Genomic DNA, 27550 nt, shown 5'->3' with positions numbered 1-27550 from the left:
GGCTAGTGAGTATCCGAACGGCGCCGGTTGAATGGAAAAGGGCCCTTGGAAGGAGAACGCAGGGAAATTCTGGCCGGAATGATTTGGATGTGAAAGTAAGCGCTTTCAGATCCGGAGAACCATTCGTTTGGGCGCACACATTCCAACCCGTGGTGATGGACATGTGGGAAGGGGCGCTCCAGACATTAAACCCGGGAATTTCGACAGGTCGAGGATGGGACGAGCCTCCTGACTTCTTCGGGGTGGAAATAGCGAGAGTAAAACCCCGTTTTCCTCCCCTGGGGACCGGGAAAATAGCCGCTCGCCAGCAACCCTTCTATCCCGCGTCATTGCGTTCCTCTGCCAGGGATGAAACCGTGTCCAAAACAAACCCGAAAGGGGCGGGGGAGGCGAACTGAGTGTGTAACCCCTGTTATCAGCTTTTACTCCCCGAGTCCAGTGTTCAAGCCAACCATGCCGCGCTCACTCTGACAGTGGCGACATTCTGAGTGTTGTTCACCGAATGGCACAGGGGCGCAGAGCCCATCCGCGCTGGGCGAGACGATGGATCGCTGCGCCTGGAGGCTGAAAGGGGCGGGCGCGTTGTGGGCGGGAGCGGAACGGGGAGAGCGCAGGGACGCCTGGGGGTGGGGGACAGGCGTCGCCGCCCATGGTAGGGCTTTTTTCGAAAGGGCAGTGGCCCCGTCGCCGGGCCCCGGTGTGGGGGAAAACGTCTAAAATGGGTTAACCACCCCCCCCCCGGGAAACGCCTGGGGAGGTGGGTAAAACGTTGTGTCCCTTGTGGAGGACGTCATCCCGTCCTGAGCCACGGGCGCTGCCCGCTGCGGGGGCTGTGGGCTTGGGGTGGGGAAAACCTCTCATGGCCTGTAGGAAACCCGGGGGTGTCGGCCTGCGAGGGGGGGGGCCGTCGTGGGGGGATGGCCTAAAAGGGCGCCGTGTGTTTCCCAATTTTTAGCTGAAGGGGTCGTGGGTCCCCACGGCCGGTTCCACCGCCGCTCCTGCCCTTGAAAGGGTGGTCTTTAGGCGGGTTGCCAGGTTGGGGTGCCTCTCTAAAGTCCCGCCTCCCGGCATGTTTGGGGCGGCCGTTGTTGTGGCCCCGTCTGCCGCCTCCCCGGAGGACCCGGGGGTGGGGAGGCGGCAAGACTTGTGGAAGCCCAGAGGGGGCCGATGCCTGCGGGGCGTCCGTAGCGGTTGTTTTGGCCGACCCGGGGGCTTTGGGGGCCGTCCACGAGCCAGATTCCGGGGGAAACGTCGGGCCTCCGGTTGGGAAGAAAGAGCTGGAGCTTGGCGCCGGCCCCTCAGGGGCTAAGGAAACCGTCCGACGCCTGAAAGTCCGGGCAAGCGAGACTGTGGAGCCCAGTTTCCGCTGGGAAAGTCCCCCACAAAAACCCGGGAAACCCCGTGGACGCCGGTGGCAGGGTAAGAGGCGGTCCCGCCATCAATCCCGGCCAAAAACCCCGAAGGGGGGGGCCCCCCGGGCGTAGTTGGCCCCCGCCCCATGACTCGCGTGGGCCAGAGGCCCAGGGTGGCGGCCCGGGGCCGGGGGGCACAGGGGGGCCGCTCGGCGGCGCCCAGGCCGGGGGAAGAGGAGAGCCGGGGCTTCCCGTTGGGCAAATCCCGGCAAATGGAGCAGGGGCCCCCCCCCAGGGGGGAGGGGAAAACATACCTGTCCGGAAGCGGGGCCCGGAACCCGAAAACGGGCCCGGTCAGGGGCGGACCTTTTCCCGGTTCCTTTCCCCGGCCCGGAGAAAGCCTTTCCCCCTTCCGAAACTCTTTGCGAAGGCGCGGGCCGGAGTGGGGCCCCCGGGAAGAGGCCTCCGGGTAACCAACCACAGGCCGCGACGGGGGTGGAGCCCCCGGGAGCGTATGTTAAACCGCCGCCCCAAGGGGGCCCGGCAACCGGGGGAGAGCTTAGCTGGGCTTACGCGTGGAAAAGGGGAATGCCCGCTCGGTGCCCCGGCGGCGTTGGAGGCCCCAGAGGGGCTCAGGCGGGAAAGATCAATCGCAGCCGAGGCCCCCAAATCCCAGGGGGGAAGGGGAACCTACCCAAAAGGGGGAAAACCGGATTGGGGGCGCTTCAAAAAAGCGAGTCACGGGGGACCCAAGCTTCGTAAGGGGGAAAAACGCGCAGAGGGTCCCAGGTGGCCCCCACCGGTCTTCTTGTATACAGGCTGCAGCGGGGTCCCCCAACATTTTTGGGACCAGAAAAGCTTGACCGCGGTTTTCTCTTTCGAAAACAGCCAGCCGAAAAGGCGATGGCGGGTAAGGCCTGACGGCCGGAAGGCACCAGCCCCTCGCAACGGGGGTGAGGGCCGTGCGAAAGGATTTTAAACCAGAAGGGGGGAGAAAACGGAACCGGGGGAAGTGTTTAGCTTGACTTCAAAAATGAAAGTTGAAAAAACGGGGGGTGAACAAACGGGTCCCTGTATTAAACAAGAAGTGGCGTAGTTGAGGCCGAGCAGGACGCTAGGGCGGGAAAGAAAATCTTCACGACTGACGCATGCGCGAAGGGATAAACCCAATAGCGTAGCCTTAGAGGGCGAAGCCTATACGAAATAGAACTAACAGGATCACAGAGAGACTCTACTCAACCTAAAAAAGCGGCATGTTTCTAACAGTTGCGTGACCAGAGACGTAATAAACCAGGGTAAATATTGGAGATGTATTTGAAAGATTGAGACAGTTTAGGGTCCAAAAGGACACAGAGTTGGTAATTTCCTCCTGAACAGGTAAGCATTAGCTTAAGGTAATTTATCACGGCTACTAGGGACGGGCATGTTATGTCATTTCAACATTTGTGCACTCACATTGAATTATACAGCTATAGTACCTGAGTTGTTTACATACTCGCAAAAACAATTGAGACACAGCCAGTAAAGTGATCTCGACTGGTCCTGGCTAACGTTGCCATGCTAACTGCTAATGTTACCGGAGGAGCAGGCAAGCGAGCCACGACTGTTTACAACGTGCAGCGTGTTCAGCGTCCAGTAGCCAACAGCAGTGAGTCATTTTAAGCCAAGAAAGGGGGGTGTAAATTGGGAAGAGAGAACCGCGAGTTAGCAGTGTGATTAGTAATTGTTGCCGTAAATCTAAGTCAATGAAGTGTGAATTTCAGTTGGGTAGAAAAGGACAGCGAGGTTGTGGAACATATAGCGGCTCCCACTGTGATTCTAAAACAAGGAAGTGTGTCTGTTAGTTGAGCATAGCTCAACATAGCTCTGTGTGAGCACAAGCTTTTATGACTGTCAATACAGCCAGCCTCTAACGTTAGCTACTCCGCTGTGCTGTGAAGTAATATGTGAGACAAGCGTCTAGCAACATTGTTGTGAATGCTGCGGTCTCAGCCTGGCAACCAACGTGAACTTCGAGTCTGGAGAGAAGGGGGTTGGGGAGACGACTCTCGCCAGTATTTTGAATTTGTACTGCAGTGACTATTTTAAACACTAACTGTCAGTATTACACTTTGCACCTTTAATATTTACATCTCCAAAAATGTTTTAGGAAAAACACTTAAAGTGACCCACGCTTTCCTCACATACAACCTCTTGTGATTATGTGAATAATAACCGTTTGTCAGGAAGAAAGGCAGAAGGAACATAATGTTGTGATAGCACTATAGAACTTCTGGTGGACATAAAAGCGGATGGTTGGCCATACAATGTGTGTTTGACATGGGAGACATGCAGATGTATGGATTTTAAAGGTGCTCTAAGCGATGTTGGGTGATGTTACTTCTTGTTGACGTTCAAAGTATTTTCAAACAAAACAAGACTAGCTTCCCCTTCCCTCCTCCTCCTCCCATGCCCTCCCCCTCCCTTCTGTGCTTCAGTGCACTAACCTCACCCTTACCCCCAAATCCTTCTTGTCAGTTATTGGTTGTAACGCTGTTAGACTGTTTGTGTATGCTTCAAGGTGCAGGTTGGCACAGATTGTTTTTGTTGCCGTTTGTAGACCCTGGACTGTCAACAGAGACCGCGTTTTTTTATTTTTATTTTTTATTTTTATTTTTTACAGTGTGTTCTGGAGACAGGCAGCTCGCAGAGAGTGAGGAGATTTTGCTGTTTGTGACAACAAATGTTGTAGCCTAAAACACACGGGACACTGCTTAGAGCACCTTTAAAGAAGCCCTCAACAAACAAATAATTTTGAAAAAGAGCCTCACGGAGGAAATGTTTACAGTCGTAAAGGTCTTAGCAACAGGTTAGCAGGGTAATTGGTTTGAGAGTTCACTTGAGGAACTACAGGGTGAGAGCAGTTTTTCCTAGTACGGTGTGCGTGGAGCCTAGTTGGAGAAGTTTGGAGGAGGCACTTCACAGAGGAAGAACACCAGCAGAAGCTTCACTTCCAGCTGTCAGAGAGCTAATGCTGCTGCAGCCGTCGTCGTGCTTTGGGACTAGGCCTGTTCATCCTCAGAAGCGCAGAGTGTGACAGCTGTAGAAATCCCCAGCTTGGTACGCCGCAAAACTCCCGATCAACATGCGCGCATACACACTCACAGGCAAACACGACGGCGCTATGTTCCTCTCTTGCCTATTAATATTACATGCAGCAGACTTTGGCATAATGTACACTCACTTATCATTGATTTGCTCTCTCTCCATTTCTATCTCACACCCCCGTATCCCCTGTTGGGCTTTGAGATGTTAACCTGTAAATAATGAAACTTTTGCGCTGCTGGTGACATTTGGTGCTTGTGAAGAAGGGGAGGGAAGAGCAGAGAAGACCAGAGGGGGAAAGCTTGATGAAATTGAACCCTTTCCCACATCATGAATATTTTCCACATCACCAGGAGGATGCAGGAGCATATCAGAGCTGTTTGCACCCCAGCTTCAGCGTAATTCACAGTCTCCACCAGGAGGAAGCTCATGTCTGATCGGTATTTAAGCAATACGCAGGACATAAAAATGGACAGAGGCAAGGCAGCGAACTGGGAGGACTGAGCCCATGGCTGAGCCGCATGCACGCTCTCAATCTGCTAAGTAGGTGAGATGCAGATGGCGTTACTGAAAGTCAGTTGTTGTATTGCTTCAGCAAAAAAAAAAAAAAAAAAAAACTTGGATGAGAGAATGACCTACATAATGAGGAGCAGCGCTTGGTGTGATGAGGCTTTTATGGAGTGACAGCTGTTCTACCTGCCGTTGTCACCTTGACAGAGCACTTGAAGGACTCATCAATAAACCCCAAACTAATGAGTGTCATTGTAGTTTATAGCAAAAGAGAACGGGGACAACGTTATCCCACACGTCTGCCATATTAAGCACATCCTCAACCACCCCCACAATTTATGACAGAGATTTTTTAGCTTATCCAGCACTATTGCGAGTATCATCATTTTCTGAGCTACCGCTGGTCCCAGTGGACTTGAGTGGAAGTGTCACTCACTAAAAAACTTGGAAAAACTACTGGGGGAGAAGAGACAACTTCCTGATTTTCAGCAACTATGCCAATGCCCAGGTGCTCTTTTCAGGTGTTATAGTATGCAGTTTGTCTGACTGAGAGAGACACGTCAGTGTCTAGCTTCCCTATCATCTGGGGCTGCTCTTTGCCTCAGTTTCAGCAGACTGAGCCTTCCTTCCTGTCAGTCTGCCAGAGCTGATGATGAATTATAAAAGGGCGTGCGCTCCCAGAGAATACAGATGTTCGTTCCTGTACACACACACACCACACACACACACACACACACACACACACACACACACACACACACACACACACACACACACACACACACCACACACACACACACACACACACACACACACACACACACACACACACACACACACACACACACACACACACACACACACAACACACACACACACACACACACACACACACACACATACTGGATGGCTATACACAGTACTGGCAAAACTGTTGTTGGAAAATGAGGGACTTATTATGCAAGCTCAACGAGAAAACAGGGGCTAATTAATTTGAATGGAAACACGTTTGGCTTCTCAAGCTTTTCATCTTAGAGAGGGCTTCTTTGACTGCTAATCTCCATATGCATATTTTTCATTGAAATATGGAATGGTCTTAATGACTATATGACAATTATAGAAGTCATAATAATCCAGTTGAAATCCTTTCAGAGGTGACTGCGCCTTATAAAGTGGCTTGTTTTTGTGAACTGAAGCCCTGCGAGAGACAGTCGGCACTTGGCAGACAGTTAGGTTTGACTCAGTGGTTAATGTACAACAGGTGCTGTGCATACAGACAGACAGACAGACAGACTGAGAGGCCACTGCCTGATTGGTATGCCATCTCGTTCTGAAGTAAAAGCAAACAGAGGGTTGTTTTAATTGAGACACTGAGGAAGAGAGGCAATGCACTAATAAACAGGTAATTATGCAACTCCCAGCTCCGCCAAAGCAGATTGTGAATCCATTAAGGCATCTTCACAAAAACGCCTCTTACTTTTTTTTTCTCTCTCTTAAAGGGGTACGCAAAATCCCCATGCACACAGCCCTGTTGTGTAGGAGTGAGGTTCTTGATGCAAAATTCATAACAATTAACCATCAATCAGACTTAACCTCTTGGGTCCCGGTAAGTGCTCCTCACCCTGAGAATCTGCCGGCCAGATTAACACAGTGACAAAATGAGCCTGTACATGTCAGCTAATCCATTTATTTATTCAGCTTTCTCCCAGACGACTGATGGAAAGAAAGAGAGAAGAGGCAGGAGAGAGAAAGAGTGCTGTTCTGCTTGCTCAGAGGTCCGTGTGTGTCAGTGTGTGTGAATGTGAGTGTGTGTGTGCACTGAGCAGTACCAGATTACCCAAACACACACTTGACTGAGCATCAAAGAGGAGTTTGCAAGAGCGTATGTAAACAACGATGGGGATGTTCCGAGAGATATTCACAAACACCTGCACACATCCATCCACCCAAACAAACAAGACAGCCTTTAACTTTCACCGCCCATTCATTCAAACCCAGAGTGCCTTGCAATGTTAAGTTGTATTCTTACCTTGTGTGGCGATGTAGTGATTTGGCCTGTGGTAGCCCTAAAAACAGAAAAAAGGGGGAGAACAGTCACTTTCTTCCTACTCATAAAAGACTAGCTGTGGTAAGTCCATCTCTCTCAGAAAACACACACTCTTTGATACTTAGTCTAATTTCTGACAATACAGGTTGACCTTTGCCTACAAAGTCAAGTTTACAAAATCACAAACTATACACTTTACATACATCAGTGAACAGAACAGACTTAAAATTGTATGAAATCCCAGTTATCAGCTGTTGCTATTTCAGATGTCACGTTTCTGCAGCAAAAAAATTGCGTCACTGTTGCTCCACCTTAAGAGGAATTGTTTTTTGCTCTCAAGAAACACTGTGCATAGTCAGGCCGCCAGCTGTTTGATACTCTACGCCATGGGTCTCAAACTCGCGGCCCGGGGGCCAATTGCGGCCCGCGGGATGATATTTTGTGGCCCCCTACTTGACATCAAAGTTAAGTGTAAGTGCGGCCCGCGCATTCTGAAACTTTTTGTCATTGCGCATGTCACTTATGGGCTACCGTAGTAGTCTCCTGACAGCGGCGTAACCGTTGTCAAGCTAGCTAAGTACCCTTTGTGGCAAATGCCTGAGGTTTGACAATGTGATGTCTGTTGTTGTGAAATGCACCAACCATATCAGATCTAGGGGTTTAAAGCACCGGCAGTTCCGCGCCCTTTTTTGAGGAAATTGAGGGTTTTTTTGGAATACTTGATGCGGCCCAGCCAAACCCAGACTCTACTTCCAGCGGCCCCCAAGTAAGTTGAGTTTGAGACCCCTGCTCTACGCCCATTCACTTCTTTGTCTCAACATCTGACTGAGAGAGGAAAATGCACGACTGAAAGCTAGTGAATGCTGATGGATACAAAATGCATTAACACTCTCCATCACACACTCTATATGCAGCACACCTCTCGAGTAAGCAGTCAAAGTGTTGATAATCCCCAAGATACAACTAACAGCACTGATCTTCACAAAAGGCCCCTAGTCTCATGGATTACTCTAATCCCTTCAAGTTTTATTTGTCCAATTCCTTGCCTTCTCTCCGGAGATATGAGGCAGGAAACAAAACATTAGGACTTAAAGGCTCTTCCACGGCCCTGCCTTCTCTTGATTGTCTTCTCCCCCCCACCCCCCCTGCTGCTCTGCTTATCTCACTCATATTCAATTTAACTTGGACTGTGATTAACGTTCTTCCAATGAAGGGAGAAAGACACAAAGGATATTTCCCTCACTCTCTCTCTCATCCACTGGGCTCTTTCAGCTCATTCGACTGTCCTCCATTTTTAATGACTTCTTTATCTCTGGACCGAGAAGGAGATTTGTTTGTGCTTTCATGTAAGTTCTGTCAAGTAAAGTGGGGGCCCAGAACGCCGTCGGATTAGTGGGGGAGAGACAGGAAGAAAGGAGGGCCCTGACAGACACTGTCAGGTGAGTAGAGCTTATTAAATGTACTTGCGGCTTTTTAGACGCATGTTACATGAGGCTCATACGAGTGTGTGTCTTCATGTTCAACACAAAGAGATAAATGCAGAAATGTACATATTGAAATTATTAATTGAATAGGTTTTGTTACCAGGGATGTGTAAATTACTAAAGGGAAATGCAATATGTATTATGCTCTGTGTTTTGCTACATCCCTTATTACAATGATCATTTACTTTAATTGTGTTCATTGACAGTGGGATGTAGAATGTCTAAAATATGCAACATTGAATATTATGGCCAGTGGGCATGGATTTGTATTTTCAGTCTGAATGTGATTAGATAGCCCACTTTACAAATCTGGGGTACAAACCCTAAAACCTACAGTACAAAATCCATTAATGTACAACTTATTTGCTTTGCCAAATACAATTAGGAGAAAACTGATTAAATGCTACCTCTATTATGTTCACTGGCAAGTGTAACATCCTTATGCACAGAATACATAGGGAAAAGCAAGCCTGGATTACTACAAGGGCACAGTGAGAAACTGCCCTCAGGCCCCAGGCCTAAAGGGGCCCCAAATTTTTCATGTGTTAGTTATTTTGTGGTAATTTTGTTGCACAACCAGTGAACAAATTAAACAATCTCAGGAGAAAAGAAAACGGCTCATGTCAACACTTGACTGTGCTCTGTGCCGGGGGTTGCACGTAGAGGTGTGAGGGAGTCACAAACTCAAATAGTTGGGAAGGACTTTTGTAGAGGGCTCTGTGTCAAAATTGACACCGTGCAAATTTCTCACTAAAATAGTGTTTGGGTTGGGTGAATTATCACAAACAGTGGGTCAGTCAGGGTGCTTTAGTTGTCAGCAGTAGCTACAGCAGTAAAGAATGAATAACATGTGTTGACATTTTTCAGATGCATTCAGTATGACGTGCGGATTTAAAAAGATGAGTTTTGGGAATACAAATTAGTTGTATATGTATATGAATGTAATCTTTAGGAGACAAGGTTAGGGATACCCGAGTGACTTCATTTCTGTGCATATGGTCACTGTGTTGCATATCACGCTGTTATTTTAGTATACAGTGCACAACCCCGCCAAATCTTTTTGTGTTGTGCATGCAAACACAACTCTGCAGACAATAGGCTATGTTTCCTTGCCTCCTAAATGCTTATGAAAATACTCAATCAGCTGCAGAGAAAAGAAACAGACCCCACTGGCTCGGCTTACTCGTGCATGACTCAAAATAATCGGTGGTATAATAGAGTACAATAACAAACACTGTGGGAAATGTTCTACATATAAGAGTTTATTGGGCAGGACAGGCTTCTAGATGGGTTAAAAAGCTTTCTGAAGAGCAAAAACATCATTACCCATCTGCCTGCATTTCTACTAAGTACTTTTTCAATGAAGCTGGCAGAGTAGTGGAAATCCTTTTCAATCAGAGCCCTCTTTAATATGCGTGTATTCTTATCTTATAATGGAGCCCTCTCTTTTGTGAGAGTCTTCTCTGCAGTGCCCCTTTTCGCAGCATAATGGGCCATAAACTGAATAGTGGGAAAGGTAAATAATTTAAGACCCCAGCATTTGCCGTGGCACACCTTGCATTATGAATTTATGTTTCAAGGCGTAACAAGAGATTACAAATTACCACATTAGAGGGGCGGGGGAAGAGAAGATGGGAGACAGAGTGAGAGTTCTCTCCTGAGCAGAAAAGCACTTAGAGAGTCAGGTACATCACCATGCCATTACACATGGAGAAGAAGCATCTGCTCAAAGAGGCCAATGAGCTGTTGTGATTGCTCACATCCTGCTACTAACACTGCTATCAACAGGATAGCAGGTCAGACCAGGAGGTTCTATACTGTGTGAGCTAAGTGGGTTAGATCTGTTTTCAATGGTGGGCATGTCTCACGCACCTTTATAATGACTTTTACTTACTGTAAAGGTATGCTAAGTCACTTAAGTACATGTAAGTAGTGTTCTGCATTACTCTCTGGTGGTTAGCCGTAAAACAAAACCTCTGTAGATAACTGCTGCGTCTACCTAATTCACTAATCTGTGTGCGAGATTTAACAGTCGAGGAGAAGGCAGCATTGTGTGGATGTGAAGCAGAGTGAGGCTGAAAAAACAGCTCTGCAATTTCTCAAGACCAACCTCAGCAGAAAATGACAACATTGGAGGCTTGTTCAATTGCCTAAAATGAACAGACGTGACAATGACAAGATTGTGCAAATAATGACACGGCAGCAGGTGTGTGACTTTGTTATGATACAAAACATCTTAGGGAGGAGGCTGATGTGGATGGTTACATCGTCAAAGACTTTGACACTGGAGCCCAACTAGTCAACGTTGATTTCTTTTAACCATGATCACTATTCACTAAATTCAGAAAATTTTCAAATTATTCACTTTTGTGTCTGTTATGAAAAGCAAAAGAAAATTTAGTTACAAGTAACTGTTGAATCTTTAACCAGATGAATATTAGTCAACACAATTATTATGCTCATTTCTGTATATCTGCTTCTATTTGTTATGTTCAAGGCACCGCAGCATTGTGCTCTCTGTGTACCTTGTTTTCTTTTTCAGTTTTATCAATCGTTTTCTGGTCATTAATCATCCATGGAATTTCTCCCATTTTTCTTCTCATTTTTGGTTTTCACAACGTGTTCATGCTGTTGTTCAAAGCAAAATCCAAAACTATAACCTCAGTATCCCCTGTGTGCAGGTTTTCTCTTTTCTCTCCCAGCGCTGTCAGCCTCTGATCTTCAGTCCTCTTAATTTATCCAATGAAAAGAGTGATACAGCAGCCCTCTGAAGTTGAATATAAAGGCACTGTGTGTGTGTGTGAGAGACTGGTTCTGTCTGTGTGTATGCATGTGATGGGCAGGCAGTAGGGGCTGCTCTGTCCCTCAGGCCCCCTGGGACGGCATCACCAGGCGCCCTCTCCCTCCCCGAGAAAGAGCGCAGTGACCTTTGCGTTGGTGGCACTGGCTGGTGTGTGTACTTACATCAACGTAATTTGCATTAATGTAATCAGAGCTCTGTTCCCCCTCCAGGGCCTGCAGCCTGACACGGGAGTGATCATCTGGAAGAGAGGCAGAGAGGAAGAAACCAGCGTTGAATTAATCATATTAACGAGGGCATCATGAGAAGAAAAGCGGGAGAGGGACGGAGAGTAAAACAGAGGAGCAGAAAGTGGTGATGGAAGAGTGACCTGACTGGCATCATGGCGAGCACGAAGGAAAACAGAGTTGTAGAAATGCGACATGGCTGATAAATGGCTGCTGTCATGTGATTGAGCCTGTATGACACACACAATGGTGCTACTGTCAGTGTAATACCTTGAATATATGAAATTAGGAGCAAGAAATTATAACTAAAATCATATTTTTGGAACTCATTGATCTTAGGTGTATGAAAGTTACACAATGAAAGACTTTCTAAACCTTTAAATAATGGTTAATAAGGTCAGTGGGAAGAATGGGGAGAGAACAGAATGTGGACATTGTAAAATAGGCTAGTCCACAGTACAATTATTTTGAAAAGGACATGCATTTATTTTAAGATACATTTGTGAAATGAAAACCACGCAGCATTGATTCTAGATTATTTTTTTCATATTCAAAGAAATTTACATTAAGTTACATTAAGCAATATAACGTTAAAGTAACTTTCTCAAAGGTTCTTCTGTCAGCAGTGATTAAAGAGGCTCAAAATGAACTGTCCAATCAGCATCAATCAGCAAATTTGCATCGTCGCTCAGTTCAAGTTTACATGGGCGACATCGCAAAATCAAATTCAACATTTTTATAAAAATTGCAGAGTCTACGTTAAGTTCCATATGCCGCACGGCTTATTTCTCATAACTGAAAAGACACTGCGAAAAGATGAATATAAAAGTAGATTGGAAAGGTCAAAGCTGCTCTCGTTGGCTGATAATAAAACTCTGTTTGAGCAGCTTATAGTTATCCAGAGTCACAAGCCTGGCCAATAAATCAGCCAGAAGAATGGGAACGGCACACAAAAATTCATGAGTGCTCAGGAGGTGCTTTGTACACACATGCAATAATATTCCCATATCGGTTCTTCATGCGGTTCTCATCCTTCTTGGCAGAGTCCCATGGCGCAGACTGTCCTTCAAAAAAGCTCTGAAAAGACAGAAAACAGAGAGGGAGGAGATGAAATATGGTGTCATGTGCAAGCACTCTAAATGATAACCAGGCTAAAGAAGAGTCTTCTTTCAGCGCTACAAAAAAAAGAAAGGGAACATTGGCAATAGAAAGACACAGGGAGAGATATATTCACATCATTATTAGATTTGAAACGCAGAGAGAATGGTGGATCCTGGGGAGTTGTGTCAAACAGCGAGTGCCATTAGGGCAGAAGCGGCGGGTGTCACGCTCAAACCTCTCCCCCTACGCCGCTCTGCCGGGCGGGGCCACCGCAGCGGGGCCACCGCAGCGGCTGTCTGTCTGCCTCATCTGAAGGACTCAATCAGCCCGTCGAGGGGAAAAATAAAGCCAGCTCATCGTCTGCAGATCAAAACTGCTCCGCTCATATTACCCTCATGAAATATTTATCATCTCTCGCTGGGGAGATTTCCATTCTGATGGCACACCAGGCACAATTAAGCCAAATTATGAAAATACATCTCCACTGCCAGTCCACCGCTGTTCAGCCGGGGAGGGCGGGGTTGGCTCCAAGCAGACTAGCCTAGACAAAAACATGTTATTGTTCTGGCTTTTTGATAGTCAGCGAATGCACATTTACAATGTCATCTATTACATTAAAATGCAGACCATCTGCAAGTCAAGATTCGGAGGCTGAACAGATTTTCTAGAGAGCTCCTTTTAGTCTGAGAGAGCAGGAGGCATTGTCTTCAATCATCACTGCTCTAGGACTTGATGGTTTCATTCATCTCAGTGCTACAGGCAGGCAGCAGGCCGTTTGTCTGGCAAATAAAGGCCTTTCGACACCAACAAGGACGTATTAAGTCCTAAGGATTAGTGATTTCACTGAGAAACAGCTTTAATATGTTAAACTTATGTCACATACTTCCAGTGAAGATGGAAGCATGTCTCAGAGATGGATTATATTGGCCTCTTCTCCGGTGGCAGTATGTCTTGAGTAAGTGCACGGGGCAATGTCATTCTGTCTGTCACTCTGAAGGATACAGGTCTAATATCAAGCATCTTAAGACAAATCATCTTCAAGCCGAAAGACGTTACATGGCAACTTTATAATAGTTCTCTCTTAGACTGAGTGACCCTGCCTGTCTCAGATGCTGTGGTCTCATTCCTTAGGCTGTTTAGAGCCTGAATATAGAAACATAAATTATTCTGATAAAGTAGTTAGTGTCCCAAGAGGTAGAGAATATACGAAGGCTTTCAATTGAAAGGTTATATACCCACACTGGGAATAAGTGTCTGCCTGAAATTTAGAGTGGTTGAAAAACAACGGCTGGCTCCACCTGTAAGAACTATTTTGTAGTAAAGATCAGTGTTGTCCTTTACTATAATTCATCTGCAGGTAGTTTTTCACCATCCTCAAATTATTCCCATTGGCCCAGATCCAACATGGTGTGTTTTTAATTACAAGCTACTTGCTGTATTCCAGTCCCAGCACAGCATGTCTGCTATGGTGTTTCTTTGTCTGTAAACACTTGAAATAAGTGAAAAACACAGCACTTTCTCTGCTTACAATGACTATGGGAAAACCTAGGTTAAGTAAAGCGACAACAGAGAACTTGGTATAAAATACACACCATGTCAAAATAGTGGTTGGAGCCTATGGAACTTCAGGATTCTCACAGTAAGCTAGATGCAACACATTCCCCTTCACATTTGAAAAAAAAGCTGAAAACATGTGAAATACAATGACATTCTGCTCAAAGTTCGCTAACAAAATCTGCACAAGCAAATAAGCTGTGATAGTTTCCATCAAACATGGCATTATAAAACTTTTACGAAGTACACAACGTGAGAGTGTTGTGTCCCTTTTTCATGGTGCTTTCCAATTACAAAGGATTGCTTTGAGGTTTGGTGGGTTTGGCTATGTAATAATGAAACACACTAATGAATTTGTAGACCCCACCTAATTTGTAATTAACAGTGTCAGAAATTGCTGGTGTGAGTCATTGATATCCACTTTTTTTTTTTCAGAGTTCTTCTGGCTCTTTCTTTTCACTGTACTGGTTTATAGTATGCTTTCAAAAAGCTTCATAAAGAAACATCAGAATTAAGTTGTGGAGTATTTATGGATCTCACAATTTCTGATTATGGAAAAAAAAAACATTGACGTTGTAAAGACGTAAAAAAATCACTATGTCATACATTTCATTATCTGCGGACTGTCAAATTCTTTGGTAACTTTGCATAGCTTCTGTTGGTCAATGCCCTTTTCAGACAAGATCATATACTATGTCTGATGATGTAATCACAGGGCCTTAAAAAATAGCCAACAAGCACCTTCAATCTGTCAGGTTTGTGATATCATCTACAAGTTAAAAAAACAACAACTTACAAATAACCAAAAGTATTGGCTTACCTCGTTTATCTGATCCAAAGTTAACGTAAAGAATAACAAGAAGCATGGGTCAGAGAGAGATATAGTACAGTGTAAGTCAACAGGTTTAGAGGTGCACTGGGCTCCAATCTCATCATCAATAATAAACGATTAAAAAGGGCATTAACCTTATAACAGATTGATATAGAGAAGACAGCAGCAGAACACAAGATACAAATGAATTGCTCTAGCCACGTGAGAATGAGCTTTGTTACACACTTTAAGCATCCGCCAGGCCTTTATTTTGTAGCAAAAGGCAGCTAGGTGACAACAGTGTAAGGGGGACAGGGTCCAATCATTTGCTGTGGCGTTGCTTCCTTTTGATTGACTGTTAAGCATTCATGCAATGCCGGCAGCGTGAACCCAAAACACCTTTATCCATAATGGATTAGGCCCGGAGGGCAGCCCAAAGAACTTCGGACCCTCAACGATCTGATGCTGCAGGTAGCAATTGGGGGCTGCATTATTTAATCCTGCAGTTGTGAGGGGGAAGTTGGGCGTTAATTACTAATAAATCCAGCCCACACACAGTAGAACTGAGCAGGTAGGGAAAGGAAGAGGAGAGAGAGAGAGAGAGAGAGAGAGAGAGAGAGAGAGAGAGAGAGAGAGAGAGAGAGAGTACAAGGAAAGAATGCGGGAGGTGGAGATAAATAACAGAAAAAGAGATGACGCAAGAGAGAGGACCTAAGAGATACAGGGAATACATTCAGAGGGTGAAAAAAAAAGATGGGATGCAAGTTAAAAAGAGGAGGTGAGGATGATGGAAGGTGATAATGAAAGAGACGATGTAAGAATAAAAAGGTAAAAATACTATCAGTGAATAGGGCCAGTGTGGCGTGATATGGATGAGATATTTCAAGGCTTTAAAAAGTAATGCTTAAAGACAGTCTGATACAACGTGGCATTGGGGTGAGATCAAGCTGGCTGGTGTGGTGCTGAGGGACAGTGAGGATGCTGGAGTGCCGCCAAGCCCTACCAGCCTCCCGCGCTAATGAGAGGAAATGAGAGTGATGCTCTTCTGGGGCAAAATCTTTTGTTTTGGTGTCAGCGAGAGGCATGGTGTCAGATTCCGAATGCTGTTGTGTGACAACAGTCTTTAGAGAGCAGCAGGCTGCCGGAGCCTAATCGGAGCTGATTCAAATAAAGGAGGTAACATGGCTAACTGTTAGCTGTTTCTCACATTGTGTGTGTATATGTGTGTGGTAAGGGGGTGTCTACAACTAGCTCTTCAAGGGGTACTGGGACAGCAGCATTTGACACATGCACCCAACACATGCACGCAGTGCACAATCGCTGAAAAACAACAAGGAACAGATGAACAACAAAAAGAATCACAGCGTAAACACACTAAAACAGGGTCCATTAACAATTTATCATAAAAGTGCATCTGGGGAGAAACAAAACAGTTGTGCTGTGCGGTGCAAAACGGAGAGAGAGACAGACAAACAGAGAGACGGATACAGAGAAAAAGGCATGGGATTGTACACCATGACACAGATGAAGTCTTGTATTAGACTGATAAACATTTTCACTTAAGAATCTCCATGGAAATGTTACAAGTCTATCAACCAAGCTTTATTTGTGTTTGGAACTTTTATAGTGGGGGATGACAGCTGGGTTGCGTCCTACCTCGTACTCCTCCTTGAAGCCGTAACCCTCGGCGCACTTCATCTGGGTGATGTGCTGGAGGAGGTCTGCCACGCGGATCGCCGGGTGCAGCTGGCCCGTCTGGTACGGCACATCGACCGGCTCCCGCTTCCTCAGGGAGTGAGTATGCGACTGCACCAGGCTGCTGGTGTCGCTGCCCATGTTCTGGCTCTCATCTGTGGGACAAAAAAACAGGGACAGGCCAGAGCAGGTCAAGGGGGAGAAGTAGGAGCTAGCGTTGCATGATCAATCAATATATTGTTATCAGCTACATATGAGTGACATAACGCTTGAAGCAGCAAATGGCAGTGGTTAATTAACATATAGAGGGGAGTTTGGTTGTCTAGGCATTGTCCCTCTTCTGCCAGTTCATATCTCAGTTACAATTGTTCCCAATAACAGATGGCACATTATCTCATTTACTGTTTAGCATTATGTCACCACCCTCCAGATTGACAAATAACTCTCAAATAGTAATCTGTTTGTTATGGATGGTCACAACAACACAACATCTTTGAGTAATAGGATGAGTCATGTGGTGGGAAGGTTCAGGTCCATCTGTCTCAGTGTGTCGCTGGAAAATATTTAATATTACAGGCCTACTGTACTATATGGCAGCCTATAGCCATTAAAATATGAGGCCCTTTAAAACAAGGCACTTAAACAATTAGCATTTAATATCACTACTGTTGGAAAAAAAGGTGTCAGCAGCCCTCAACTGCAAGAAACAGTGTAGAGCGGTCGTAAAAATCCACATGAAGATGCTGTAAAACAACAAGTTGGACAGTTTTCTGGTTTGAGATGCAGCTCATATTGCGAGTCAGAGTCCATTCCAGCTTTTTCATACTGTAATCCAGTCAGTGGCAGACATGAGGCACAGATGCTGTGGGGAGCCAGCAGACGATGGAGGGTGTCCAGAAACATGGAGGAGGAGGAGGATGTGAGGGGTGTGTGGTGGGCTACAGTGAGCATGTCGTAGCAGGCACCGTCAGAAGCATCACACAAACACAGCGTGGATTCAACCCCTGCCACCCATTCTTCCCCGAAAAATAAATCAAAGCTAGGAGGGAAGCCGAGATGGTAGGAAAATGCATGAGGTGATGCTGCCATGGGGCACTGTATGTACTTTGACCATGCTAGGCTAATGGTGGCTTGGTGGCACGGTACAGAGGGTGGTGAGATGCTAACATGTCAACTGGTCATGCAATAAATGCCCATGTCAGAAGCAGCCTCTCACTTTCGGCTTGCTTTCTCAGTAAACACCACCTCCTTCCCCCAACCCAGGGCCCACTTGGAAAACTTACCATTAATGGGCACTTTTTAGATAGCAGATACATAAGAGGTTATGTATGTAAAGAGAAAGAGAGGAGAAGAGAGAGGAGAGAGGGGGTAAGCAACAATACAGCATGAGTACCTGTTACAGTAGAGTGTTCTAGAGCTACGCTATAGGGCAAGATCACATGCCATCTCAGTCCAGACTGCCTAGGTAGAAAGCCTAGTCAAAGGGGGATGTTGAGTGGATGGATGGGGCAAGTTCAACAATGCAAGACAAAAGTAAAAGAACAAAACAAAGAAGTCATGGATTTCAAGAGAGAAAATAATAGTGAAATACTGGTCGTCTTTGGAACAAGCTGTTTCAAATCTGTGACTTGCATATTTTAATGATGCCAATACTTTGAGTATTTGAATTTCTTTCTTTAATTGCAATAATTATATTTGCATGTGCTAGTTGTGACACCTGTATTTATGCCTCTTTTTTAAAATCGGAATTTGTGATGAAATAAAAAGACATTACCAATCCTCTATGATCTAATCAGTTTTAATCATTAACCTCAACTGATGAGACAATGCTGTGCCTGAGTGGGTCACAAATGAAAGCATGTAACCTTTTCTGGCTGTGGTAATTTCATGTTAATTGTTTCATGGTTCATTACATGTGGAACTAACATAAGCAGCTGTCACAACAGTGATGATGAAAGACACTGCTTTAAGTTGCTCTTATGTGGGAGAAAAAGTTATGTACTTGTAAATGCAGTTATGATGCTTGTGCTGAAGCTGGAGTTGCTATTGCATCTTTCTTCTTGGCCTTGAGTATTAATTTATTACACTTCTAGTGCCCCACTTAGTAGCTACATTATGTGCTCCGCTGGTATAAAAAGCATCTGCTCGTTTAAGATGCTGCACTTTGGGCTGCTGTGCATATTCAATAAAGGCAGTAATAATTAACAGAAGAACAAAATGCTTTTTCGATTTTATCACTGAGCAGGATGAAAAAACACTGGCAAAACCAAAACAAAAACAAGTAGGTCACTAGCATTTAGCCAAAGGCAGGGGGAGCGACATTAAAAAGAATAATAGAAAAGGTTGTTGTTTTGGAGGGAGGGAGGGAAGTTAGATGTGTAGTGAGGGGAGGGAGGGGAGGGCAGCACAGCTAATCGTACGCATCCCGCTTTTGAAATTCTTACAGTGAGAGGGGTCAAGAAGAGCATTTGTCTGTCTCCCTCTCACACCGTTTAATATTTGTTTGTGTCTCAGTGCAGCTGCTATGGCTTCGGCACACTGTAGCCTTGGCACTGGGGAAAACTGCCCCCCCCCCCCCCCATTTCCACCCTTAGACACTCCCCCCACATCCAGTCCACATGTCTGTCCATGCATATGAGAGGTCAAACATGTATGTGACATCACACGCATGACATGCAATGCGGATGGGATGGAGTGAAGACAGCCTCAGCCCAGGAGAGCCCCTCGTTTGACAGGGAGGTAGGGAAGGACAGAGTGGGGAAGTGGGTAGGGGGGAAGGGGGGAGAGGAGGAAGATGGGGGGGGGAGAAGCAGCAGAAAGGTATGTAGGTGAGGAAGCCAACCTTAGTAAAAGAGCCAACCAAACCAAAAATGGGAAAAGCAAAATCTGTGCTTTTGTGTTGTCACGGTATTGTCTTTAAACAGTCATCTTATGAATGTAATGCACTGTAATTTTCGTCAACGTAGAAATAAGAATAAATAATCAAGAAAATGTTTCTCACCTAAGATAGCAGTTGGCACAAAGGGATCTGCTCATACCCCCATAACAAGTGCAGAAGTTAGAGGAGGAAAGAGAGTTGCAGTTATAAAAAGAGGCCAAGATAAATCCACTAAAAACAACAATAACAATACAATAATGGACAGTTTGTTGGTTTCTCGCCAAGCTGCATAACAAGAAACTTATCATATTTTCCAGAAAAGCTAATTATACACAAAGTTGATTATAAATCTAGCTGCCCTTTACTCCATCTAATCAATGAGCTGTGATCTGATTACATAAGACATACAATTATGCATATTATTTGAAGAAACTGAAGTCATAATTGAACAGATAAATTCCATCTTGGCAAAGTGATATAAAACACTGTTATAACCAGAGATGTAGCAGAGCTAAAGTCAATTTATCTACCTTCTCATTTGTGAAATTGTTTTCAAATTTTTAAAGCACTTAAATTCATTCATACCACATATTACTTTAATAGTATGTGTATTACATAAAAAGGCATTACCAAGAACATAAAACTAATTAACACTTCTTTGTAAATATTGTCTCTTATGAATCTATCATGACACTTTTGCAGGTTTCATGATGACTGCATTTCACACCTTCTGGTTTCACTTCGGTATCACTGCTTGTATACATAAGTAAACACTTCTTGGTTGACATACAGGATTCGGGTGAGGAAATACAGTGTATGTTTACCTGGGTAGTAGGAGTTGGTGGGGATTGAAGTACTGAGAGTGTTTGCTTTAGGCAGCGTGAAGGAAGAGGGTGATGATCCAGCTAGATGTGAAGAAAAGAACATAATAAGGAAATCAATAGTCCAGCATTGCTTAGTACTTTAGAACCCTAAAGGAAAAATAGCAACAATAACACCATTACATTATCATTACAACATGTCTCAATTACCCTATGGTAAATGTTATTTATTTGTTCGCACGCAAACAAAATTCCATTGACCGTCACCTTTTAGTGGTGGCAGAGTACAAAGTACAGTTGAAGTATATCAAAACTAAACACTTAGTAAATGTGCTAAGCTGATTCCAATAACTACTATTGACGTACCAGAATAGAGCAATACTAATAAGGACAATATAGTAAATCTTTGTCATCTTCTCTCCTAACTGAATAGGGACTCTTCATGCAATATCAACACAGCCAACTGCCATGCTAATGGAGTTTGGGTTATGGTTACAGTATGTTCAGGACTATAATCTGTCAACTGCGATGTTTTGAGCCCAAATGACACAACTGACAACCATGTAAGGTCATGGAGAGCGTGAGAGGGCTTAGGTACAGTATTGAAGGCATTACACTGATAGGCAGAGTAAAAAAAGTAATGAATTTAAATCATTTGCGCTGGCAGACAGAGGGCCAGATTTGAACATCCAAACTAACAGACAGTTAATCAAGGTCAGGGCATCTTTGGGGCTCATCCCCTGCAGGGGTGTAGAGACAGAAGCTGCTATGGAGTTTTAATCTGAGGGTTTTGACTTGGATTATACCAGGTCAAGCCCTGGGCACAGATTTAGCTGAGCTGTCCATCAACAAAGTATTAAGTTTAACCTGGGACGGAGAACATTAATAGGTTATTGCACCGGAGCACATCTAGTATTTGTTGTGCGTTTCCTCCTTGAATTGGAAACAGAAGGGTGCTGAGGGTAGCAACCTCTCAACACACTTGTTTACTGGTGAACTTTGAGGTCATGTTGGGGATTGCAAGCAGCCTTGATTATTGATCACAATACAAGACTCCCTACAGGCTATTAACAAGTATACTATTCACACAACTATTACAGCTATAGTATAGTGTTGGTATCAGCAACATCCTGACAGTACATTATTAACATTGCTGACTTTAGTTTACTTTTAGTTGATTTAACAAAAATAATTATAGAACCAAAAGAAAATTAAAAAGGGAATATGTAAATAGGGTACAACAAAACTGTGAGTGCTTGTGAAGAGGGATAAATCTCCTGTTGAAGAACAAACTAAACAAGATCAAAATCTTTCTCAAAATCGTATCAAAGTCTTTCTCGTCAAATGAAAGTAAATCGGTTAATCTGAGAACTGGTAACAAGTAGTTTTTCAAAAGCTACAAAATTACTGTAAATTAATTTGCACTGGCCGAATTAAGTCTCAGTTAGATCAAGGATAACACTGAAAAACAAAAGAGACCGAGACAGTTCATCAAAAATCCATTTTCAACACTAATTTATGAAACTGGATGTGGTAAATGACAAAAAGGGAGGAAAAAAAACCTTTATCATGGTAATAAGAAAAAGTAATATGGTCACAGCCATTGTTCAGCAAATTTAGAGATTTTTGGAAGCGGGAGTCAAAACAAATATGATTCTTATCCTAACTTAAAAGCAATGGCAGATATTTGACACTGCAAATGAGAATTTTTTTTATTTCCGAATCTGTTCCTAAATCCACAGTTCACTTGGTGACTCACATTTTTATAGTTGTCCCAGTGAGAATACTTCCTGTGCAGTCAAGTCTGATTTCTTTTTCACCTGACCGAACCAAATAAATTGCTTTCACGATGCTCGGTGTGTATGACCGTAAAAGGCAGGTAGGCTGATGCAGGGCAATCTCACCTCGGCCGTTGAGTGTGAGGGCACACTCGCTGCGGCCGTTGAGTGTGAGGGCACACTCGCTGCGGCCGTTGAGTGAGAGCGCACACTCGCTGCGGGTGTTCAGCGTGTGGTTGTGTGTGTCCATGAAGGACAATGCCTCGTCACAGTTGGTACCCTGCTCCGTGTAGCTCTTGTCCATCGAGTTGACCATCACTGTCATCTCCTGGCGGGTGCTATTCAGTGTCTCCTTACGCTTCTTGGCCAATTTCCTGTTATAGGAGGGAAGAAATAAAAACAAACAATCAGACAAAGGCAACAATGATTGCACTTAAATGGTCCTGATATGATATGATGCTGGTAGCGATGACTCATAGATGTAATGAGATGGCTGAGCTAATGTGCCCTGCATTGTGGACACATTTGGTTTTATTAGGCTCCAGATGCTTTTTCAAGCAGTGCAATATAAATCCTTGACAATGGGGAAGGTGTGACACCTTAACCCAAATACATCAGGGGCCCTGATGATTTAAAATTAGCTATAGTATTTGGGGGCTGAAGAATAAGAGTCGTGAACAGTGAACTGAAACAGTCCACCTGCTTTTATTGACCTACTTTGAATTGATGTGCTGGAGCCTACAAGCAATCTGATCAAACACCATTAAAGGATTGTGTACGGAGTGAACGCACAGAGAAAACACACTCACATTAAAGCTGTCCACCATCAGGCTATTGTATAAATTCATGAACTATTACCCACCCACACACCCACACACACAAAGACTATAAGCTTTTGCAACCAGGGCCTGCTGTTTGTCAACTACTGCTCCTACAGACAGTAGGGTGACACCCACTGTTTTAGTTAGTGTGTGTGTGTGTAAAAAGCATTTTACAATACAATGTCAAACCTAATCAGCATATTAAAAAAAAATACAAAAAAAATATGCATAACACAAGATGTTCATGTACACATGATAATTTCTTTGACGTGTGTGTGTTGTCTGTAGTGTTTTCTACAACCAATATTAAGTCTACTCTTATTGGTATAAATGGGGTGGACTAAATGTATAATGCAGTAATAACACAACTCAACAGCACCAGCAACTGCTGCGTGAAGCCAGCATGACCATAAAGTTGAATCAACATCTCTTTTAAACATTTTTATAAAAATCTGAACATTATACCCTGAAGGTAAGCGCAACACTTCCATGACTGTCTTGAATTTGTTTTAATTATTTCCATATATTATATCAACTTAAAAGAAGTTTGACTGTAGAAAAAACACTGAAGAAAGCATTGGCCGCAACAATAGTTTGTTAAACGCATTCTCACCGAATACACATGCAACAAAACAGAAACCTCAAATATTTGAAAAGTTAGTTTTGAGTTACTTAAAACTATTCCCTCTATTATTCCAAACCTCTGACCCTGAAGTGTCCTAAGTAAGACTGAATCTCTAATGGGGTGCCATTCGAAACTTCACCTCTGACCTCCTAGAGGTAGGAGCCACTTGCATAAGAAAATGTCCCCATAGTGACAATTAACACTCATGGGAGTTAACCCTACTATATTTCCACATACGTTTCAGTAAATAGTAAAATGTCAAACATATTGAGCAGGAACATACTGTACTATAAGATATAGCCATAGCTGATGCTGCTCTGTAGCTGGAGGGGAGCGAGCGGTGTAAGAATTAACTATGGCAGCCCTCACACTGATCCTCGCACTTTGTTACTCTCTGTGTGACCCCTCTGCCTATTTGAATTGCAGTCTCTCTCATGGACAACAGCGATCTAATGATGCACTCCTGCTGCTTTGTTTTCGCAAATCTCCTCTGTTTATTCAATTTTGACGCTGTCTGGTGCCATATGGCAACAAGCCCCCGCTGCCTTCAAACAGTCATTTGCTCTGAAGGCCGCGACGTGAGTCTAATAGTGGATCCGTTTCTCAGAAAGCAAAGTGACAAAGTAGTGACATATTCATCTGTCGGACTTACTTTTTGTCTTTAATCTGCAATTAGCGTCAGGAACAAAATGGCAATCTTTTTTTTTTTTTTTACATTTTAGCTTCATATTGTAATAGGAAGGAGTGAGGAAGGGAGAGGGAGCTGGATGCACCCCAGGCAATATTAAGACTGATTCGGCACTGCGTGTGCACTCATGAAAAAGCCTATTAAGAACAACTATAATCCAGGTTTTAATACTGTATACTGTTTTTATTTCTGTTAGGACTTGGATTTCTGCTTTCCTGGACTGAAGAACAAGCGTTGGAGATAAACAAGGCAGCACAGACATCAGTCCCAAAATGAGCAAAGCATCAGTAATACTGGGATGTTTGGAAGGCACCATGGGTGTTGGATGAAGATTAATTGGCATGCTATTTTCGCCTCATTTGGAAGAGGGGAAAATATAATGATAGATGACTATTTTGCAGGATCTGATGACAGAAATAGTACGAGGAAGTGTACAGTAGAGGGTTTGTGCATCTTGAAGGATGTGGCCATTTCTCCCATCCTCTGATAGCGTAAAGATGCACGGGGAAAGATCCTAACATTTTTTTTATAGGACCGATTACTTACAGGCTTGCCCGACAATTAAATGACACATTTCTTTGAACAGCAGTGAATGTTCACATGCAGGGGGACGAAACAGACAGATGGCAGAGGTGTTTGTAGAAGTAAAGACAGAGCAAACACTCCAGGTGACTATATTAAGCAACTCTCATTAGAGGGATTGTCTGCAGTTCTGAACATGACAGACGTGGTGTAACTGGGATCTAAGTGAGCAGAGCTCCTAACTCCATGAGTTCAGCTACAACCAAAAAGAAGCTGCATGACTTGTATTTCTGTGTGTGTTTGCCAGAAGCTCTGTTCTGTGGGAGAAGATGTTACTGTGACTTCTAAAACAAGAGCTTCAAAACCTCGAGCTCAGCATGGTGGGCCTTATTTTGGTGCTGAAGCAGCCTAAACCTTGCGACATTGGCACAAAGAAAGCTTCATTAGACGATCCATACACATTTGCAGTGCATAAGTGTGTGTGTGTGTCTGTGCGCGTGTTTGATGACTGACGTGCAGCTGGGAGGGGCAACAGAAGCGTCTTTGATTCACACAGTGGGGGCATTTTAGTAGTTCTTTGCATTATGTCTCATTTAATACATTTTCCAGGAGGTTGTTTGCCCACCCATCATATTTCAATCCATCCATTCCTTTATCTATCAATTTACTTATGCAAGAGAAATCGCAGAACACTGATTTCTGAATGCAGACCATTTAGTGACACACAATACTATTTATCTGCTAACTTGATTGCTTGATTTATTTTTTTTTAACAATAAAATGTAAAGTTGTATAAGTTGTATAACTTCTACAACAATAACCTGTAAAAGTTAAATACAGTTACGTTAACTGATGAAAGAAACTGCGTATAGTGCTAACCCTTGACACACGGATGCTTTGTAAATGACAGGTTAAAATTTAAGTACTGAAAATTCATCATTCAATGCATGACATCCTTTCACCCTGCTTAAACTGCTCTTCCTCTTGCCCCTTTCTCATCAACATTCAGAGCTCGTAGGTGCAAAAATCTGCAAGGCTTGTACCAATTAATGTGATTCTTGCTGCATGTTCGGCTTTGTAAGATTTAATTAAGGTGTTCGCCCTGAGCACATTGTGTTATACATGGTACGTTTAGTAGGCGCCCCATGAATGATGATTTATAGGTCTGTGTTTTCAGTTAAAAAACGAGGCATTTTAAGCATTTCTTTAATACACCACAGCAAGAGTTTAGTAAATTACAGCACAGTAAGTGGTATACAGGTGGTTTGTTTACCATCAGGGCCATTCAATAAAATGTATGCACTCATCACACCAGGGATTTATGTTTTAAGTGACCACCTGCCAAATGGAAATGGTACTCGTTTCTCCTGGATGAAACTTTTTTATGAGCTGATATAATAACATAGCAGCAAAACACCGATATTTATAGTCACTAGATTCATGAGTAGATATTTTGTGCAAACATATTGTCAAATTTGTATAATTTCATTTCCCTCATAAGGGTAGAAAAAAACATTCAAACCTTATTCAAGCCATCAAGGGACATTAATATACAGGATTTCACAATATAAATCTGTATAATGAGTTACTTTTAAATACAATAAAGCTTTATACTTAATAAAAATCACTATTTTCTGTATTGCCGTTTAATCCAAAAATTTCAAATTTTGTCCTTTTTTTCTTTACATACGAAACTTTTAAAGGTTTTCCACTGAGAGATTAGTTTAATGTTATTCTGCAAGCTGAAGAACATATATTGGTTAATTATATACAAGACATTTACAAAGTCAGATCACATACCTGAGGTTACCTGAGCACTAGACAAGCCTGACAAATCAGTCAGTCAGTGCTACAGTACGTGTGCTTGTTTTTAACATAACTGCTGGTTGATGGATGAATCTAAAACCCACGGGAATTAAGACCCAATCGCAACCCTTGCCCTATGCCATTGATCTGTCTCTTTTCCCCAGCAGTGGCAGGCACAGCGGCCGGTACGACCACCTGATTAAAAAACGGTCATATATTTGATCACACATGTAACTGCATCCCTAATGAGTGCTCTGACTGATGTTGTGTTGCGAGGTAGCCCCGTCAGCCACCTCTGGCAATGTACCCAAAGTGCATATTTTGGCGACTGCAGGATGTTCTCATGCCTTTAAAAGGCTTTGATGAATGCTTGAGAGCATTAATGGGGTTCATCAATCATAGAGGTGTTGTAATCTCATAGCTGGCAACATGGATGTCAGCAGAACTGCAGATGATCACTTCAGAGGAGAGCATCTTAAGAAAGCAGTCTATTATTGATTTGTTAATATAACTTTGGGTTTATGCAACATTTTAGTTAGCTGTGTTTTTGAGCTGAGCTTAGACACCAATAACTAAACACCTGTTCTACAGAGCAACTCTATGGTCATTTTCACTTTAAGGCACAAATTGTCTTTCCAAAGAGCTAACACGCTTCTGCTTTCCCCTCACTTGCATTGCTTTCTTGTGCCTACCACGAATGGCACAAGAAACAGATATATAGAGAAGGTGGGAGGGGTTGTAGTAATGAATGGCACATCCTTGCTCCCTCCAGCATAACTTTGAATGTCAAATACAAATGATGCACAGCTTTATCACCTGTTGGTGGCCTCATGGAGAATTATTTTGTTTATTTCTGTGATGCAGGCCAAGAGTTGAACATCCTTATAGCTGAAAAGAGGTCAACACCACTTGTTACAGAGATCCAGACATCTGAGGTCTTCTGGTT

At 43.8% G+C, this 27550-nt stretch overlaps 1 protein-coding gene across 12 annotated transcripts in view; it reads right to left on the bottom strand.

Moving 5' to 3' along the window:
* Positions 1-27550, bottom strand: part of ptprma (protein tyrosine phosphatase receptor type Ma) — a 167248-nt gene that overhangs the window by 21696 nt on the left and 118002 nt on the right. For 5 of the 12 annotated variants that reach the window (XM_032531513.1, XM_032531508.1, XM_032531510.1 and 2 more), the window contains 9 exons: positions 22269-22516; positions 20368-20448; positions 19667-19693; positions 17949-17960; positions 16627-16820; positions 14980-14988; positions 12494-12581; positions 11442-11518; positions 6976-7012 (listed from right to left, as the gene is read on the bottom strand). In XM_032531513.1, the coding sequence (XP_032387404.1) occupies positions 6976-7012; positions 11442-11518; positions 12494-12581; positions 14980-14988; positions 16627-16820; positions 17949-17960; positions 19667-19693; positions 20368-20448; positions 22269-22516 (773 nt within the window). Of the gene's footprint in view, positions 1-6975; positions 7013-11441; positions 11519-12493; positions 12582-14979; positions 14989-16626; positions 16821-17948; positions 17961-19666; positions 19694-20367; positions 20451-22268; positions 22517-27550 lie in introns of all 12 variants that reach the window. The other 7 variants (XM_032531511.1, XM_032531520.1, XM_032531515.1 and 4 more) reach the window with 6 other exon arrangements.

The sequence above is a fragment of the Etheostoma spectabile genome, chromosome 12, assembly GCF_008692095.1.
Source record: "Etheostoma spectabile isolate EspeVRDwgs_2016 chromosome 12, UIUC_Espe_1.0, whole genome shotgun sequence".
NCBI classification, from domain to species: Eukaryota; Metazoa; Chordata; class Actinopteri; order Perciformes; family Percidae; genus Etheostoma; species Etheostoma spectabile.
This window is presented reverse-complemented; position numbering and strand designations above follow the sequence as displayed.